The 20,097-nt window shown below is 51.8% G+C and overlaps 1 protein-coding gene across 2 annotated transcripts in view; it reads left to right on the plus strand.

Moving 5' to 3' along the window:
* LMNA (lamin A/C) overlaps positions 1–20,097 on the plus strand; it is an 86,793-nt gene extending 66,696 nt beyond the window's left edge. The window contains exons 1-12 of one of the 2 annotated variants that reach the window (XM_054010411.1): positions 3,226–3,633; positions 6,657–6,813; positions 7,720–7,845; positions 11,281–11,451; positions 12,045–12,170; positions 13,238–13,458; positions 14,166–14,379; positions 15,111–15,218; positions 16,003–16,122; positions 16,394–16,471; positions 17,371–17,622; positions 19,955–20,097. In XM_054010411.1, coding sequence (XP_053866386.1) covers positions 3,296–3,633; positions 6,657–6,813; positions 7,720–7,845; positions 11,281–11,451; positions 12,045–12,170; positions 13,238–13,458; positions 14,166–14,379; positions 15,111–15,218; positions 16,003–16,122; positions 16,394–16,471; positions 17,371–17,622; positions 19,955–19,981 — 1,938 coding nt within the window. In that variant the 5' untranslated portion in view covers positions 3,226–3,295 and the 3' untranslated portion in view covers positions 19,982–20,097. Of the gene's footprint in view, positions 1–3,225; positions 3,634–6,656; positions 6,814–7,719; positions 7,846–11,280; positions 11,452–12,044; positions 12,171–13,237; positions 13,459–14,165; positions 14,380–15,110; positions 15,219–16,002; positions 16,123–16,393; positions 16,472–17,370; positions 17,623–19,954 lie in introns of those variants that run through there. The other variant, XM_054010409.1, reaches the window with a different exon arrangement.

A 20,097-nucleotide genomic window follows, 5' to 3' on the forward strand; every position in this document is an offset into this window, starting at 1 on the left:
GAAAACCCAGAAATTGTAGGTTGACAACTTAGGGATTTTTTATTTTTTTGGGTTGCCAATGAAAAATCAAAAATCTTTGAGGGAAGTAGACACTCTCTGTGAAAATTTTGTTTTTGTTGGAAATACAAGTTTGCACTGAAAACAATTTGACAGGAAATTTTCAACCATCCCTACTTCCCACACCAAATTTCAGGCTCATTAAAGGCCCTGTACAACCTGCTCCTCTCTCTCCCTGGGATCCTTCTGTAACCCCTCTGTTTTGTCCAAGCCCTACAATCAGCCCCACCATTTGTGCCTGCCTCCCAGTGCCATCCTCACACCTTCTTTCATGCTTCCTCAAACACTTGAAATCCCCTCCCTACTTGATCTGCCATGTCTCTAGCCTCTCGTCCTCAGAATATTCCAACAGGCCTGTAATCCTTAGCCACCTCCAATCTACAGGGAAGTGTTAATTTAATAGTAACTGAACTCAAAATGGAGAGGGGAGTGAAGGACAGTAGAAGGCAGCAAGAGAAAATATTTGGTGCCAGCTGTGCTGTGGTATCTTGGACAGATGGATCAGGCCCCAGGCCCACAAAGAATTTAAGCAAAGGCTTAATTTTAAAAATGTGTCTCTTTCACCAACAGAAGTGGGTCCAATAAAGGATATTTCCTCACTTTTGTCTCTTTAAAGTGAATGACCTTTGTTCCCGTTGACTTGACTGGGAGCAGGGTTCAGCTGTAGAACAAGAGACAAAGCGATCAGCTGTTTAGAATCATTGGAGGTGTCACACCTAGTTATTAAATAAAATGAAAGTACTTATCAGTTTCAAAATGAGCATTGATAAGACTTGTATTCCTTTGTTTCTCTTGAGAAGATGTTTAATCAAAATAATTCTGCCAACATGCAAAAAGTTATCTAGAAACACTTGTAATCCCAACCTAGGCTCCAGAGTTCAATGTTAAGGGATGAGTTTTAGATATGTGCTGTTTGTTGATTGTAATAGATTTCTACCACGTGCACCCATAAAATGCACAGCCCGAGCCAGACACTCAGCTGTTGTAAATCGACGTTGTGTCACTGAATTTCAGTGAAACACTGTTGACATTACTGGAGCTACAACCACTTGGTTGTGGACCCCACTGGGGCCCCAAAGATGTCTCTTCTCTTGGGGTACAGCCCCCTTGCTAAGGTGTGTGGGGAGGCTACATCCTCCCCCTCCTGGAATCCTGATGCACCCATCAAGGCCAAGGTTTTAACCGTTGAAAAATCAAAAGTATCCAATGTCCAGAACTGCAAAGTCTATAGCAGGGGTAGGCAACCCAGGGCACGCGTGCCAAAGGCGGCACGCAAGCTGATTTTCAGTGGCACTCACACTGCCCGGGTCCTGGCCACCGGTCCGGGGGGCTCTGCATTTTAATTTAATTTTAAATGAAGCTTCTTAAACATTTTAAAAACCTTATTTACTTTACATACAACAATAGTTTAGTTATACATTAGACTTATAGAAAGAGACCTTCTAAAAATGTTAAAATGTATGACTGGCACGTGAAACCTTAAATTAGAGTGAATAAACGAAGACTCGGCACAGGACTTCTGAAAGGTTGCCGACCCCTGGTCTATAGTCACTTAGCGAACCAGTGCTATCTGCCTACACAAAATTCCTATTTAACTGTACTATCCTAACATTTATCTGACACTTGCTATATTTTGAACCTCTGCAGAGGACACGTGAGGCACTACCTGAGCGAAATCAGTCAGAGGTGATCTGAACCTTTGCACCACACTCAACGGAAAGTCACCAGGCACACCAGGGGAGTCAGGACACAGGTCTTATCAGTCTCTTAGGCCTTGCTTACTCTGGAGATCTTTCTTCTGCGTCCGCTGTAGCCGTCACAACAACTCAGGCGGTTGGGTGACTTGTAGAGCAGCGCCAGCTTCTGCTCCCTCTCGTTCTGAGCCTTGCTGTCGGGGCTGAGATCCAGAACTGGGTGCTCTGACTGCGTTCTCAGCAGCAGCAGTAGCAGAAGAAGCCTGTCAAATACAGTGGTGTGAAAAAGCATCAGAGATGGATAAAAAACGCTCTGTCTTGTCATCTGAGGCAGAATCGGACTCTTCCTCTGGAGGAACGAGAATACTTCCTTCAGTGGATTGGGGTTCCTGATTTCTAGTCGCGGAGTGAGTCCCAGGCGTTTTCGCTGTGGGTATGTCAGGAAAATTAACTAACTGTCCCATTGGCAGCAGTTGATTTCTGTCTCTCAGTCCATTCTCTCACTTCAAGCGGTACACTGGACTGTCTGGTAGCGTCTGGATCGTGACTTACGGGTCAGACTTCCAATGCTCGGGATTTCAGATGAGTACACGGTCATCAGGTACCAAATCCTGTTCAGTTACTTGTTACTGGGGTTCCTTTTCTCTGCAGCATTCCTTGCTCGCTTATAGGCAGCACTCAGTTGTTCTTGAAGCCATGTTACTTACGTACTACAAGTAGGACTCTTGACTGGAGCCATTTGTAGATTCTCCAAAGCACATGTCCACAGGCAGAGACACTTCCCTACCAAACATTGGGTAGTAGGGTGAGAATCCCATAGACTCATTCTTGGTAAGGCCTTATTCTGGAATAAAAGTGTCAAAGGGGGGGGTCTATTCTGGTCAATTGCCCTGTGTAGATAAGCCCTAACTCCTAATATGGGCCCTCTTATTCCAAAGGCAGTGTGATCTAGTGGCTAGATTATTGGCCTGGAACTCTGGAGACCTGGGTCCTATTTCTGGCTTTGCCACTGCCCTGGCCAAGTTGCTTCCCTCCTTCTGCATGAGTAGCCCCCTGTGTAAAATGGGTATAACTATACTGACCTCTTTTGTAAAGAAAAGTGCTAGGGGTAGTTATTTATTCTTATTGCTCTGGAACAAGAGTGGCACTTTGCACTTCAGTTTAAACCTCTTCCAAAGCAACATAAATTACACTGAAAAAGGCGCTCTCATTCCAGAATATCCACATGGGGATTATACCACCATCATCCTATGTATTTAAATACACACTTTAGTTTATCCGGCTATAATCTTCCCATGAGGACAAACCCTTAGTTTAAACAGAGCCTGTTCTTCCAGGAGCCTCTGCTCCTTTAACTAATCAAAGCAGAGGGGTTGGCCCTCTTTTGCACAGCCCCTCCCACTCTCCACACCTGTTTGAGCGGAGATCCAGGTGAGTGACTCAGGCTGTCAGTACCAGCGAGGCAGACGCAGAGGTGAAGAAGGGAGCTCTGAGGATCTGAGTCACTGACCCCTGCTTGCATCTCTCCCAGGCTGTCAACAGCTATGGACACCCCAGGTCAGAAGAGGGACGCATGGTATAGAGCGGGTTACCAATCCCGCATGACCCGCCTGCAGGAGAAGGAGAACCTGCAGAAGCTCAACGACCGGCTGGCCGTCTACATTGGCTGGGTGCGCTCGCTGGAGTCGCAGAATGCCGGTCACCGGCTGCGCATCCCCATCCCTGACGAGGTGTCAAGCCGTGAATTGTCGAGCATCAAAGTGGCCTACGAATCGGAGCTGGCGGATACCCGCAAGACCTTGGATTCCGTGGCCAAGGAGAGGGCGCGACTGCAGCTGGAGCTGAGCAAAGTGCAGGAGGAATTCAAGGACCTGAAGGCACAGTAAGCACCGGGGCAGGGCATGAGCAGGGGTCACGAAATCACAGTCATGCTAGGCAATGGGGCAACTGGTCATGGGAGAATTTCCTCCCACCCTCTCAAAGGTTGAGGCCGCCCCTCGAAGCTGGAGTGGGAGCAGTCAGGGCTGGCAGCCTTGGGAAAGAAGCCACAAATATCCCGAGGCCGTGGGCCAAGGCGAATAGCGGGTTGTCATGTGTTTGGCAAACGGTGAGGGATGTGAAGGGAAAGAAAAACAATCCAGAGTAGGAGAAAGGGAAAAATCTCTATCCTGGCTGGGATGTTATTGAGGCAGTAGGTTTAGTGGTAAGGGGATTTGTTTTCTAAAAGCCCCCCAAAAGGGACAGTCTGAAATTAACCTGCCTAGAACATGCCATAAATAATCCATCAGCCCAGAAAGCAGGAGGAACATTTTACAGATGTCTTTAAAAGCTGCCCAGGATTTTATATTTAGCTTCCTGTGTTTCTCCCCACGACGGATCTGTCTCTAGATAACTCCGTGGTCATCTCTGCATTAGAACAATTGCTAGTTCTGCATTTAGATCCTAGGAACTAGTTGGTATTTGGAGATGGATTTCGAATGCAGCTTTCCCTGTGCTGAATGTCTGTGTCTGTTCTCCCCTGGCCATGGGCATGCCAGGATGGGGGAGGATTTTGAAGGATATGGGGAGGAAGAGATTTTGCTTCTACATCAGGAGCCGTGTTTTCTAAAGGTTTTGCAGCCTTAAACTTTAAAACAATCTCCTCAATCTTTTTCTTAAGCCATCCATTACAATCATGCCCAGCCTGCAGCCAGCTCCTGCTGCGGCATGGCTGTTAAACAGCTGCCCTGCTCCACTCCAGAGGTGGCTGCATTGCAGTGATCCCTGTTTATAATCTGTAGGATCTGTTGCTTACTGGAATGGGAGGTGCATTCTCGAAAAATGGATGTTTTTGCTGCCATTCTCTGATACAAACAGACCCTCTTGGAAAAAGCTCCCGTCCCCGAGGGGATTCCCAAATGACCACTCCTGTTCTGAGCCTAGTTATTAAAAGCGACAATCAGTGACTCAGGCCATTTATCTTGAAAGCTCCGCTCCTACCTTGCTTTGTGCTTGGAGAGCAGGTGGTGACAGTGGAGCGAACACTCCTGCTGGCAAAATAAAAGCACCCCCAGTGAGTGGTGATAGCTTTGTCAGTGGGAGAGTGTCCCCACCGGCACTTTTTGTTGGTAAAACTTTTGTCGGTCAAGGGTGGTTTTTTTTCACACCCCTGACCAACAAAAGTTTTATGGACAAAAGTGCAGTGTAAACATAGCCTTAGTCTCCTCTGAGGCCGGGTGTGGGGCAGTGCCGGTTCAGTTCCGGGAATCTGCAGCAGCCTGGAGACATCCACTCCCTTCCCTGGCTCAGCCTCAACTGAGTTAGCGGCTCTGCCTTTTATACTTCCGGTCCCACCTCTTCGCTTCCGGTGGGAGGGGTGAGCCTGGCCTGGCTCCACCCACAAGGGATCAGAGACTGGCTCCTCCCCCTCTGGCTCAGTGGGAGGCCACTCCACCTTACTACACAGAGAAGACAAATACTTTGAACTGGGGAGATTGGTCCCAGGCTGAGAAGGGAATTCAGTCTGTGTATTAAGAACTGTAACCTACCTGCAACATCCAGTGGGGTGAGAAAAGCTGTTTGATTAAAATATTACTGAGTGTGATAAAATTTAGGGTTTTTTGAATGCATGTTTACTTTTATTTCTTAAGTAACCATCTCTGACCTTTATGCCTACCACTTATAATCACTTAAAATCTATCTTTCTGTAGTTAATACATGTTTATCTTTACCTGAAATGCCTGGGGAATCTTGCTCAGATTACAAAATCTGGGGCATGTCCACTAGCCTTTGACAACGTGGTGAAGTAATTAATGAGCTTGCATTGTTCAAGAGATAGTCACAGGCAGTGGAAGATGGTACATTTCTGGGAGTGCAAGGCTGGGAGGAATTGCTGGGGTCTCCCTCTGTGCAGTTCATGAGTGGCTTAGCGAGTATTCGTGCAACTTAGCTGAGTGTGTCCCTGCACATTGTTGACTGAGTTAATCACAGCACCTGGAGGGGTTTGCTGCTTGTCTCACAAAGCATCGTGAGACAACCCAGACTGGAGAGTTAAAGGGGCACAGTGGTCCCACAGTTTAAGGTTGTACCCCGGGGGTCCGGTCACAAATACAGATAATAAATACTAACGATTCTGTACTTGCTTTGCGCAGCTCAAGCATTCTGAGATGGAGGCTGTCAGCAGGGTGGGTGCGTGTGCACACGTGTGTATGTTCCGTCAGATGTGCTGTAAAAGGGACCATTACTTTGATTCCCCGGGAAGCCACTTGCCAATTCATACGTCAGCCCGTGTTTAATTTTTAAACACCCACACGCCGCTCTGAATCACCAGCCAAAAAACACCAGCAGGGCTGGACCAGTAAAATTGCCTGTAACATAGGATGCTACAAGCTATTTTTGTTACTGATCGCGCAGCCGTGTGTGTAATGGGACGCTGGGAGCACTGGGACATCAAAGAGACTCCGGCCATGTCTATAGAGGGGATATTTGTAGCAGGGTAACTATGCCAAGTGGTGCGGGGTGGATGTGCTGCATCAGTGTGAAATGGGGCTGCCTCCCGTGTCGTTTCCCCTGGTTTTGAAGCATCACTAAGTGCACTGGTGCAAACCCTGTCCTGTCTGTGCAGATCCCAAGTCGGGGGCATGGTAGCTGCATGATCCAGGAGAAACAGAGCAGGAATTGGGCAATCTGGACCTGGACTGTGGCTACATGGGTCTCCGAGCACCAGCGTTGTCAATCTAGCATCTTCCACCGTTGTGAAATTCCCCAGGACCCTTGGGATCAGGTTCTGAGCTCTCCCCTGGGACTGGAGGGGTATTTGGACCTGGGGGTAGTGCTCTGGGCCCCTCTCCAGCATTGGGTCCTCATTTGCATGGGGCAGGTGATTCCCCGACATGTCCACAGAGCTGTTTGTTGGCTGTGTTCCAGGAATGCCAAGAAGGAAAGGGACCTGCAGGCCGCTCAGGCTCGCCTCGACTCCAGGAAGACCCAACTCAACTCCAAAGAGGCCGCGCTCACCACCGCCCTGGGGGAGAAGAGGAACCTGGAGTGTCAAGTCCAGGAGCTGAGGGTGCAAGTGGACAAGGTGAGCGGCAGGTCCTGACTCCTGTCCCCTGCTGTCCCAGGGCCCCCTGTGGTCCCCTCTGCAGCGCCAGAGATCATGGCATTCCCCGTACGCATCCTGCCAAGCTTTCTGAGAAACCCCTTGTGGTCCAAAGCGGATGGGACCCTGCAGCTCCGGGGAGTTAATGGCTCCAATGAGTTAGGGAGCCAGCACCAGGTGGGATGGGGGACAGGCAGCTGTGAGCTACTCTCTCTAAGTATCCCCTGGGAGAAACGCAGTCCCAGGTTTTGGTTGGTGTCTGGGGGAGTCGGGAAGGCTCCAGTTCTAATCATGCTCCTACCACTGACTTGGAAGCTCTGGGATCGCTTCGCTGATCATGCCTGTCAAATGCTGATGGGAGCGGCAAGGCTGGAGCCTTGTCTGGCTCCTGTTGCAGCGGGGGACAAATCCAGCCCATGGACTAGTTGTGCCGATTGCCGGCCATGGTCCCTTCTGCTGCCCTGGGCAAAGTAGGAAATGCCCGGCCCAGCTGTGTCAATTCGCCCAAATTGGCCTGGAGATCCCCGATTTGGAGGGTCCTTTCCTGGGCCCCTGAGCAGCTGTCACAGTCTTGTGACAGGGAGAGCCCCTGACCTGCGGGAGGTGCGGGGCAGAGGGGAGGGGAGGAATGGATTTGACAGGCATGATTTCGGTATTGGGGGAGGGGAGAATTGATGGGTTTAGCTCTGATGTGGTTTATTCAAATGAGGCGGTGAATATGTAGAATATGCAAATTGAGCAATCACAATTTGCGGGAAGTCTCCAGATTTGCTGGCCTGCAGTCTCCAGGCTCAGCGGCCCCCTGGCGAGGGACCGCGCTTGAGACCCGCCTGCTGGGGCTGCGAATCTCCGTCTGGCTGCGCTCACTTTCCCCTCTCCCCTCCCCAGCTGGAAGCCGCCCTGGGCGAGGTGAAGAAACAGCTGCAGGACGAGATGCTGCGTCGGGTGGACGCCGAGAACCGTCTGCAGACGCTGAAGGAAGAACTCGACTTCCAGAAGAACATTTACAGCGAGGTGAGCGGGGTCGGGCTGCCCCTGAGCAAGGCCTTCCCCAATACAGCCCCTCGGTGCAGACTTATACACTGTACAGGCCCATGATTTATCGCTCCCCCCTGAGGACGGGTCACACCAACACCCCCAGGAACAGAGGACTTAAGGCGAGGTGTGTTGGCAGTGTCAACTTTTGGGGCGATGGTTGCCAGTCACTTGTTGGTGAGGATTGGGGGGCAGAGGGTAAAGAATCCAGCGGCAATAGGATTTACTAGTTAGCATATGGGATCAGGAGCTAGGACTCCTGGGTTCTATTCCCGGCTCTGCCACTAACGTCTTGTGACACACTAGTTAAGTCACTTCCTCTTGGGACTCAGTTTCCCTACCTGTGAATTGGGATTCTTACGTCTTGTGGACAGGCTTGGCTCAATTTTATTTTTATTTTGTAATTTAGATGGATAATATCAATTAGGGCTGTCAAGTGATTACAAAAATTAATCATGATTAGTCGCACGGTTAATACTAGGAATACCATTTATTTAACTATTTTTGGATGTTTTCTACATTTTCAAATATATTGATTTCAATTATAACAGAATACAAAGGGTACAGTGCTCACTTTATATTTATTTTTGATTACAAATATTTGCACTGTAAAAAAACAAAAGAAATAGTATTTTTCAATTCACCTAATACAAGTACTGTAGTGCAATCTCTCTATCGTGAAAGTTGAACTTACAAATGTAGAATTATATATTAAAAAACCTGCATTCAAAAATAAAACAATGTAAAATTTTAGAGCCTGCAAGTCCACTCAGTCCTACTTCTTGTTCAGCCAGTCGCTCAGACAAACAAGTTTGGTTACATTTGCAGGAGATAATGCTGCCTGCTTCTTGTTTACAATGTCACTTGAAAGTGAGAACAGGCATTCTCAAGGCACTGTTGTAACCAGCATCGCAAGATATTTACATGCCAGATGCGCTAAAGATTCATATGTCCCTTCATGCTTCATCCACCATTCCAAGGGACATGCGTCCTTGCTGATGACGAGTTCTGCTTGATAACGATCCAAAGCAGTGCGGACTGCGCATGTTCATTTTCATTATCTGAGTCAGATGCCACCAGCACAAGGTTGATTTTCTTTTTTGGTGGTTTGGGTTCTGTAGTTTCCGCATAGGAGTGTTGCTCTTTTAAGACTTCTGAAAGCATGCTCCACACCTCGTCCCTCTCAGATTTTGGAAGGCACTTGAGATTCTTAAAGCTTGGGTCATGTGCTGTAGCTATCTTTAGAAATCTCACATTGGTACCTTCTTTGCGTTTTGTCATATCTGCTGTGAAAGTGTTCTTAAAATGAGCATGTGCTGGGTCATCATCCGAGACTGCTATAACATGAAATATATGGCAGAAGGTGGGTAAAACAGAGCAGGGGACATACAATTCTCCCCAGGGAGTTTAGTCACAAATTTAATTAACACATTATTTTTTTAATGAGCGTCATCAGCATGGAAGCATATCCTCTGGAATGGTGGCTGAAGCATGAAGGGGCATACAAATGTTTAGCAGATCTGGCACGTAAATACCTTGCAATGCCGGCTACAAAAGTGCCATTCAAATGCCTGGGCTCACTTTCTGGAGATGTAAATAAGAAGAGGGCAGCATTATCTCCTGTAAATGTAAACAAACTTGTTTGTCTTAGCGATTGGCTGAACAAGAAGTGGGACTGAGTGGACTTGCAGGCTCTGAAGTTTTACGTTGTTTTGTTTTTGAGTGCAGTTATGTAACAAAAAAAATTCGACATTTGTAAATTGCACTTTCAGGACAAAGAGATTGCACTACAGTACTTGTATGAGGTGAATTGAAAAATACTATTTCTTTTGTTTATCTTTAAACAGTGCAAATATTTGTAATCAAAAATAATATACACTTTGATTTCAATTACAACACAGAATACAATATATATGAAAATGTAGAAAAACATCCAAAATATTTAATACATTTCAGTTGATATTCTATTGTTTAACAGTGCGATTAAAACTGTGATTAATCGCGATTAATTCTTTTGAGTTAATCGCGTGAGTTAACTGCGATTAATCGACAGCCCTAATAGCAATGCTTATTTTGAAGCAGTTTTTAAATTTTTATCTCTTTACATTTTCACAGTTATAGGAAATTGGTGGGGAGCTAGACAATTATTTCACGACAATAGAAGTTGAGATTTGAAAAGTTAAAACTTTCCAACCATTAAAACACAAATTGTCAACATCACATGTCAAAATACACAAAGGAAATGTTCTTCAGTCAAACTCTAATAAGTTCACCAGCAGCATTTTTCTTACCTTGCCTAGCTGTAGATTTCTGTCATTACCAATGGAAACATTTTTTATTGGTTTATGTTTGGGGTGAAATTGACATTTACTGATAAAAAATCGAATCCTTCCAAGCCAGTTTGTAGAGTGTATGGGACTCTTCTGCATCCCTAACCCCCTAGCTCAGCATTAAGGGCCAGGGTCCTGTGTGCAGCTGCTCCTTCACTCCACTCTGACAGTTTAAAGGAGCCGTCAAGTGAGAGTAAATTAGCCGCCACTAGAGTGGTATAAAGGGGCCTTGGAGTCACTGAGAATCAGGCACCAGGTTCTGGGGTCAGGGGCGACAGATTCTTCTTGGAAGTGGGGGGCCCACGAGGCCCTGCCCCCTCCATGGCCCCGCTGCTCCTCTTCCAAGGCCCTGCCCCCCAATCAAGCTGCAGCCTTGCTGGAGAACCAGGCCCCTCCACCTGCCTGGGGTGCGGGGGCCGAGTGCAGCCCCCAGCCCATGTCCTGCCCCCCCTCGCCCAGGGCAGGTGGCGGGTGCGCAGCTGCCCACGTGGCTCTTACCCTGACCCAACTCTGGCTTCTGGCCTGGCCTGGGGACGGGGCCTTGGGGGCCCGAGTGCTGCAGGTGGGCCATGATAAGTGCCACCTGGGCAGGTGTGGGGAGTCATGGACCCTCCATCTGCCCTGGGTGGGGAACCCGGGGGGGGGGCACTTGGGCTGGAGGCTGCTCTCGAGCCCCCCCACCCCAGGCAGGTGGAGGGTCTACTTCTCCCCACAGCTGTCTGGGCTGCCTGGGCCACTCTAACCTGAGTCAGGCTCCAGCTTCCGGCCTGGCCAGGGGGGGCCAGGCCTTGGGGGGAAGAGGAGGGGCAGGGGGCCTGGGCATGGCTAAAAGTGGATGGGCCCTGGCCCCTTGGCCCATTCTGTTCTAGCTTCCCCGTCTGGGGCATGTACATTACACATGGAGAAATTCCCACTTGAGCCTGGCTTGGCACAGTTCCCACCTCAGGGGCAGGTGAGTCCCAGCTGATGCCAGTGTGGGCCCCACCAGCTAGGCTGACGGCTGATCGCTGCCTTGTGCCAGTGAGCTCCATCTCTGAGACCCAGGCTCACATTCTCCTCCACTTATTGTTGTGACCCCTCCCAGGAACGTAACAAGACTGAGCGTCGCCACGAGACCCGCTTGGAGGAGATAGACAGCAGCCGGCAGCAGGAGTTTGAGAGCAAACTGGCCGACGCCCTCCGGGGCCTGCGGGCCCAGCACGAAGAGGAGGTCAAATGGTACAAGGAGGAGCTGGAGAAGACTTACCGATCCAAGGTAACACACTGCACAGACGAGGCAGGAAAAAGAGATGCCAGTATGGTGGGCCAGTGGTTCAAGCACAGGGCTTGGAACTAGGACTCCTGGGTTCTATTCCTGCCTCTGCTACCAACATCCTATGTGACCTTAAGCAAGTCACTTAACCCCAAATCTTCAGCAGCAGCAGCCTCTGATCTCTGGGAACTCGGCTGGCAGCACACGGGAGCCTGGCTTTGAGAGGCTCACGGGAGCCTCTCCTCAATGAGGAATCAGGCTGAGCTGGCAAGATGATTTTCGGGATCCACTTGTGAAAATGTTGGGGGCTCTTTGGGCCCTGCTTTCCCCACCTGTGAAATGGAGAGAACACTTAGTACCAGCCTCCCCGGTGGGGAATGTGGAGCGAAATCAGCGCCTGTCGGGCATGTTCACAGCCTCTGATGGAAGCTGGCCCAGAGGCCGGGGTTTTTGTCTCCTGCGAGGGGCTGATGGATAGCTCACCCTCGCAGGTCCCCGATCGGCCTCTCCCAGGGCCGTTCACTCCCACCACGCTGGGACGTCGGTAGGGAGCTGCTCCTCTGCGGCGCTAACCCTGCCTGGCCTGTGGCTTGCAGCTGGAGAACGCCAAGCAGTCGGCGGAGAGGAACAGCAGCATGGTGGGCGCTGCCCACGAAGAACTGCAGCAGTCGAGGATCCGCATCGACAGCCTGTCGGCCCAGCTCAGCCAGCTGCAGAAGCAGGTGAGCAGGAGATGCCAGGGAGAGCATTGTCCAGCCATCTGCCCCCTCCGCCCGCTAGTGCCCCCTTGTGGCTGCCCCAGAACCCAGCTGAGCGCCTGTCATGGGCGAGCTCCATTCAGGACATGAACACGCCCCTTCAATCAGCGCTAGGTGCTGCCCTCTAGCCACGGTGCTGGGCACCGCAGGGGAGCTGAGTGGAGCTGGCCGGCTGCTAGGGGCAGCATTCGCACCCCCATTGCCATGATTGCGGGGCATGGAGGAATGGGGAGGGATGGGCAGGTTTGGAGGGGACATGGGCATAACACCCCCAGCCTCCCTCAATCCTCTGGCTAGCACTTGGCTGCAACAGAGCTGTGCCCTGGGACGTTTGTCACCCAGCAGGTGCATGACAGCAGTGGCCGTGAAATGTGCATTCACCTGCTGCACCCACCTAGGGCAAGCCAGGGGGCTGCCTGCCCCACTGCTGGTTTCACCACCCAGCTTAGTCTTAAACCTTCCGCATCGTGCATTATAAGGACTAGGGAGGGGCCAGGCTCTGCGCTCTTGTTCTGGGTCCCGTAGCATCCCGGGGTAGGAGATGCTCAAGGGCCCAATTCTCTGCTGGCTGCAGTTCTATCAACAGCTGTTTCTGCCAGCAGAGGAGCTGACCCTGACCGTCCAGCGCCGATCCCACCCCGAGAGCTCGAGACCGGCTCCAGGTTCCCGAGGGGCTCTTGTGCACTTCCACTTGGGCTGCAGGTTGACGTCTCTCCAAGGGCCACAAGCCGGCAGGACTTTGCCGTGCCGGATCCTGGCCCTGATTCTGCACCCGTGAGCCAAACCCTAAACAGGCTTAGGACCAATGGGTGCTCGTGGGCCTGATCCAAAGCCCGTTGAAGCTAAAGGCCGCCATAGACCGTGTCTAGTAATAGTCCAGGCTGTGTAATGGCTCAGTGGCCCTGGACGTTCACCCCAAGAGAAGGTGACATGTCTGTGTCTAAGGGGCCAATAGCCCTGGTAGCGAGGGGCTCCCTCTGCTGCGTGTGCTCTCCTCACCCCCTTCCTCCGTGTCTCCTCTCTGCTCCCAGCTCGCTGCCAAGGAGTCGCAGCTGCGGGACCTGGAGGACGCGCTGGCCCGGGAGCGGGAGACCAGCCGACGCATCCTGTCCGACAAGGAGCGGGAGATGGCGGACATGCGGGCCAGGATGCAGCAGCAGCTGGACGAGTACCAGGAGCTGCTGGACATCAAGCTGGCCCTGGACATGGAGATCCACGCCTACCGCAAGCTGCTGGAGGGAGAGGAGGAGAGGTGGGTGCAGAGACAGGCTCCTTGCTGGGGTGGGGGAGGAGCTTGCTGGGGGCGTGGCTAAGCAGGGATGGGGGAGGACCCTGCCAGAGGCGTGGCCAAGGAAGGGTGGGAGAGAAGCCTGCTGGGGGCGTGGCCAAGGAAGGGTGGGGGAGAAGCCTGCTGGGGGCGTGGCCAAGGAAGGGTGGGGGAGAAGCTTGCTGGGGGCGTGGCCAAGGAAGGGTGGGGGAGAAGCCTGCTGGGGGCGTGGCCAAGGAGAGGTGTGGGGAGCCTGATGGGTGAGGGATGTGCCAATGGGAGCTGGGCGAATGGAGGACATGCTGATTTGCGTGGCCTGGTAAGACAGACCTGGTCGCATTCACCTGACCCTAATGTGAAGGGGTTTGGTGCTGCAGTGATGGGCCGATTGGGGGTGGGATACGGACCCAAGCTACTTACCTGGATCCCACCTTCCCTACTAGGGGAGGGGTGTTGGCCCAGCCTGTTACAGAGACAGGGGCCAGTCACAAAAAAGTGTGATGTCGTGATGGAGACGTGTCCTTCAGGGGACGTCCCATGGGGTGGCAGCCTCTGTCCGCAGGTCACCAAGCAGCCATGAGATCTTGTCCTCTCTGTCGCTTCTAACCAGGCCCGGATCGGCCAGCGCCCTAGGCGGTCCAGGCCCTGATTCCCACCCAGCCCCCACTCACTCCCTCTCCCTCTCTCCCAAGGCTGAGGCTGTCTCCAAGCCCCAGCTCCCAGAAGGGGGGCTCCAGGATCCACGTCAGCCACTCCACCACGCCGGGCTCCTCCAAGAAGAGGAAGCTGGAGGACGGGGAGCGCCGGACGAGCTTCTCCCAACACGCGAGGACCAGCGGCCGCGTGGCCGTGGAAGAGGTTGATCTGGAAGGGAAATTTGTCCGTCTCAGGAACAAGTCCAACGAGGTAGATTTCCTGGTGGCGATGCTGGTCATGCCTAAGCAGGGGCACGATGGGTCAGTAGCTGGAAGGGAAACCATGTAGTTCTTGAGTGTCCTTCCCCTCGGGTCGGCCCTAAACCATCTGTGCAGACAAAGGGTGCTGCAAGGGTGTCTTAACATCGAGTGAATCAAGTAGGAGCACAGCTCTGACTCCTTTAGTAGCAGTCTCTAGCTCTTATGTGGCACTTTTCATCAGCAGATCTCAAGTGCTTTACCAGGAAGTTCAATATCATTATCCCCATTTTACAGATGGGGATACTGAGGCATGGAATGGGAAGTGACTTGCCCAAGGTCACCCAGGAGACTAGTGTCAGAGCTAGGAATAAAACCCAGGACTCCTGAGTACGAGTCCAGTGCTCTGTCCACTAGGCCACACTGTCAACTAAGTGCTTAGAGGCTCTAACAGAAGTCAGGGCCACACTGTACTGGGAGCTGTACATACACATGGTGAGAGACAGTCCCTGCCCCGAAAATCTTTGTGTATATAAACAAGACAGACAAAGGGTGGGGAAAGGGATACAAGCAGAAGATGGGGAAACTGAGGCGAAGGGAGGTGAGGTGACTTGCTGAAGGTCAGAGGGTCTGTGGCAGAGTCCCAGCTCAGTCCCTTGACCACAAGATTTGTAGCCAAGGGGAGGCAAAACTGGAACAACCTTGAAGGTCGGTTTCTCAAGGCCTCTGCCTTCTGTTACACAGGACCAGGCGATGGGGAACTGGCAGATCAAGCGTCAGAATGGAGACGCGGCCCTCATCAGTTACCGCTTCCCTCCCAAGTTCACCCTGAAGGCCAGCCAGGTGGTCACGGTGAGTAACAAACTGCTCTCACGTGGGGCTAATGAAGGGTTAGCGCCCTGGGGAGCTGATGCGCCGTTCTCCGTTGGCATTTGTCACTCTGGAGTCGCCCCTGGGAGATGGAGCAGCGGGTCCCACCCTCCTGAGGAGCAGAGCAAACCCAGCCCCTCTGAGTGCACAAGCATCTCACCTCCGGGCCCCTTGGTAGAATGGCCATAGGGCTCCCCCTTGGGGACGGATGGGAGATTGCAGCTTGGATTCTAGCTGGGATACAACGCTCCAATGTGGGGGGGCTGATCTCCCCTTTGCATGCAGGAACTGCCGACGCTGCCAGATATCAGCCTGGGATGGCAGAAATCGCACCCCGGCAGCAGCTCTTGTGGGATTCCTGCCATTTGGGACTGAAGTGGTCCTGGATTTTGACATCTTAAGCTCCAGACCACAGCCCTGGCATGAGCAGAAGCCTGATGCAGCACCAAATTCCCCCATGTGGATCCAGATCCTGCCTGTGGTTTTCTCAGCCCATCTCACTTGCCTCCGTTCCTTGCCGTTTAGAGAGTAGTGACCCCCCCCCATTCAGCAGTCTGACATGGGGGTTTGAACCTGGAACCTACAGCATCCAAAGCAAACTCCCATTTGAGTTATCTTAGCAGTTCCTTTAGTTAACAGCTGTAGTAGACTCTTATCTTCTCATGTGGAGCAGCCGCTGGACAGGGGCAAAGACCCACATGGGGAGTTAGGTGAGGTTGATGCCGCTGGCGCGAGGTGCTACCGATCTCTGTGTGTTCCTTTTTAGATCTGGGCCTCCGGAGCGGGCGCCACCCATAGGCCTCCCACTGACATGGTGTGGAAGGCCCAAAGCTCCTGGGGCTCTGGAGACAGCCTGCGTACCGCCCTGGTCAACTCCAGCGGAGAGGTGAGACGCTTGCGCTGGGGGTAGGGCAGTGGCAGCTGGGGGATCGAGGTCTCGCGGCAACATGCTCTGGCCGGCTGCAAGAGAGGGAGGGGTAAGAGGTGGAGGGTGAAAGTGACGCATTGGCCAGTGGAGTCGGGTCTGATTCTCCCTCGTGTGTTGTCACCGTCTGCGGGCTGGGAGTCACTAGGGTGATCTTTCACCTGAGTCGTAGAGCGAAGGGGGATCTTGGCAGCTGTAGCTGCAACTTGACTTTTCCCTCCCTCCCTTCCAGGAGGTGGCCATGAGGAAGCTGGTGCGCACGGTGATCATCAATGATGACGAGGAGGATGGAGGCAGCGTCCACCCCCGTGTAAGTGTCATGGCCTGTCAGGGACAGGCAGTGGAATATAGGGAGTAGGAGGCTTGAGAGATCTGGTTCTGCCGCTGGCCTGCTGGGTGACCTCAGGCAAGTCCCCCTCCTGCTGATTGATGCACTCACTGATCCTGCACCTCCCAGGATCAGACCCGGGGGCGCAGGGATCTGAGGCGATGGGTGTATAGGGACCCTGTCAGTTATCTGGCTAGAAAACAACCAACCACAATGTCAGGGAAGCAAACTGTTCTCCATAGACGGCATGAGATTCTCTCTGCACGTGGACACACCCTCAGCACCTGCACCATGGGACCAAGCTGACGATGGGGGATGTGAGTTCGTTTGGAGCATCTTGAACAAAAGGGCTCTGATCATCCCCATGGGGGAGTGGGAGAATAACCTTCCAAGCTGGAGCCAGCCCGTAGCCTGGAGCATTCAGGGTTTCATCTGGAGGACGATGCGGGCTTTGGTGGAAACCAAGCTGCAGAGATGGCTTCTCCAAAGCCATCCGCTTTGCAAGGCCGCAGCTGATGGCTGAAACGCTGCTGTGGTTTTAGCCCCCCCAGTGCGTTCTTGCACTCGTGCTCTCCTCCCTGCAGAGCTGAAGGTGTCCTTCCTAATCTGGGGCCGGTGACAGACAGATGGCTTCATTAAACAGAGGATGGGCTGGTGCCCAGTTAGAAGCGTGTTCAGTTCTTCTCCCCCATACAACGTCCCTTGTCTAAATGGGCAAGAGACAGAGGCCGCTCCAGCGCGTATCAGACAGGAGATCTGGGGTTCAGTAACTCCACCTAGGGGATCTGTTCCACTCCTCACTCTGATCTTGGGGGCCTCTGGCCCTGGAGGAAGTTCCATCAAGTACTGAAGCCCCCTTGTTTCTCTTTCCACCCCTCTAGGCCCACTGCAGCGGCACAGGTGATCCTGAGGAGTACAACCTGCGTTCCCGCACCGTGGTGTGCCGCACCTGCGGCAAGCCACTTCCGAAAGCCAGCAGGGGCCAGAATGCTGCGGCCAGCTCCATGTCCCCAGAAGCGTCCACCTCCAATGTCACCATCACCCTTGGGGGCACTGGTGGAGACAGCAGCGGTGGCCTTGGAGAAAACCCGATCACCAGGTCCTGCGTCCTGGGTAATTCTGACCCACGAAAGGTCAGTGCACAAGAAAAAAGGCCCCTGTCTCTGGGGCAAAGGAATCCAGCAAGAAGGGGACTCCAGGTAGCCGAGTGTCCATGCGCAGCCTGAGCTCCAGGCTAATGGATTTTGCTCATCTGAATGTCGCAATGGGAATTCCAGCTGGTGGAACCCCATCATATTTGGTTCTTCCCCCTGCCCGCTGGCCAGGGCCAGTTCTGTGCCAGGATCGATGTGCTCTAAATACAAATTAGGTCCCCAAACACGAGTAGTTTGTGGATGGGGATCTGGTGAAGGCTCCTCTCTGCAGATCTGTCACTGGGAAATGGTCTAAATGGATTTACTGACCCAGATTTAGCTCCCCCGTGGCTAAGCCAACTGTGCACATGCTCCTTCTTTCAGGCCACTTGTGTGCCCCCGGTGGCTCCCCAGGCCGGGGTGTGCCTGTTCTGAGTCAGATCCCATCTCTGCTGCTGTGAACCAGCTTCAGAGGCCCTGTGGGCCAATTCTGATGCCCTGCTGCACCCAGTCCCCTGGTCCTCACTTGGGCCAAACTCCCACACAAGCCAACAGGAGTCTTTCCGGAGTGAGGACTGCAGGGTTTGCTGGCTGTGTGCCCGCAGTGCTGGGGAATGTGGAAGGGTCCCGCACCCCCACTCATCAGAGAGAGCCCCACAGCCCTCCAGCTAGTGACTGGCTCACGCCTTGAAGCATGATGGTTTGTATCTTGTACATGGATGACGATGTTAATCATACCCAGAATGTTCAAGATAAGGTCCCTATTTGTAGGTTTAAGCCCCTAGTTCCCCACCCTCTTGATTCTGGCTTATCCATGTGTCCCCTGGGCTGTTTTACTGGCCAGTCAGGTGGCCAGCGGCTCAGATCTCCAGGGCTGGCTGCTAGCCAAACTGGCAAGTTAAAAGCCTCCCAACCCCATGAGCCAGCCGCTGAGGATCCCACTGGCCGCATCGCCACAGCAAAGCCAGTAGCCAGGAGTTGTGGTTCCTATTCTAACATTAGCTGGGGGGGACTCTGAAGCCGGGGGGGGCAAAACCTGCACCGAGGACTGAACTGGCTCAGCTCATCTGAGTGAGAAACCCACTTCCGGGCTCCTGGGAGGAACCCTTAACCCTCCCCCTCCGTCGTAGTTCTAACAGAGGCGATCTTTTAAACCCTCTTCCCTCTCCCGCTTCGGTTCCTTTCCTGGCTCTCTCCCCTTCTCTCCATCTCCTGGCTGCAGCTGCTGCTTCCCTTCTGACACTCAGCTGCCCACATCTTCCCACACCCCTCACGGCTGCCTGTGCTCATGGCCCTGGCCAGGCTTCCTTCAGCTGAACGTCTCTAATGGGAGGTGCTTCTCTTAGGCAAGTGGTTAGGTCCTCCCCGCCTCTGAAATGTACATAGAAATGCATCTGTGTCCCCTCCCCATCTCAGATGGAATCCAGGCACCAGGCTTCTATCCTTAGTGTTAAGAACAGATATTCAGTCGCTTAAGCAGGGAACGGGGAACTCCTGGGTCCTACCCCTACTCTGTCCATGTCTCGCTGCATGACCTTGGCAAGTCACTTACCCTCTCTGTGCCTCAGTTTCCCAGGTGTACAACCAGGATAATGCACTGCCCTGCCTCCCAGGAGACTGGGGAAGTTTAATTCATTAACGTTTGTAAAGTATGTTAACATCTTCGGATGACAGCTGCTACAGAAGTGTCATCTTAGTGGTATGTTACTACTCATGCGCTTATGGTGGAGTATTTATAATATTCTAATGCTAATAAATGGTACTACTACTAATACTCTAGTGGTGTATTTTAATACTCCAAAACTAATTGTTAACACTTAGTGTCTGAGTATTGTAAATACTCTATTAGATCATTCTTATTAGTAGTAATATTTTAATATATAGCATTAGTTTATTAGATTAATATTATTCTAATCAATATTATTATTATTATTCTAACATAATACCACTAATCCTCAAACTATTTAGTGTCATAGATACTCCATCTATAAAATGGGGGGAGTTATATTATATACTTATCATAGAGAGATTGCAATATATGGATGAAAAGCACTAATTATTATTATTAATTACTTGTGTTACTGTAGCACCTAGAATCACTCACTCATGGACCAGGACCCCATGGTGCTAGGTGCTGTACAAATTCTAAACAAAAAGATGGCCCCTGCCCCAAGGGGTCACAATCTAAAATATGAGCTGAGTATTTTATAATACTTACACTACTAAATAATTAGTACTTAGCAACAGATTTTCTTGAGGGCTACTGCTGTTCCCCTTTAACTGAAGCAAACAGAACTTATTTATTTATTTACTTTCTATTTTCTCCCTCCAGGCTCCGCAAAACTGCAGCATCATGTAACCAGCAGAGGGCGCACTCCCTGCTTACACCCTGCCATATCATGACAAGTTTCAGAGTAACAGCCGTGTTAGTCTGTATCCGCAAAAAGAAGAACAGGAGTACTTGTGGCACCTTAG

The sequence above is a fragment of the Malaclemys terrapin genome, chromosome 21, assembly GCF_027887155.1.
Source record: "Malaclemys terrapin pileata isolate rMalTer1 chromosome 21, rMalTer1.hap1, whole genome shotgun sequence".
Lineage (NCBI taxonomy): Eukaryota > Metazoa > Chordata > Testudines > Emydidae > Malaclemys > Malaclemys terrapin.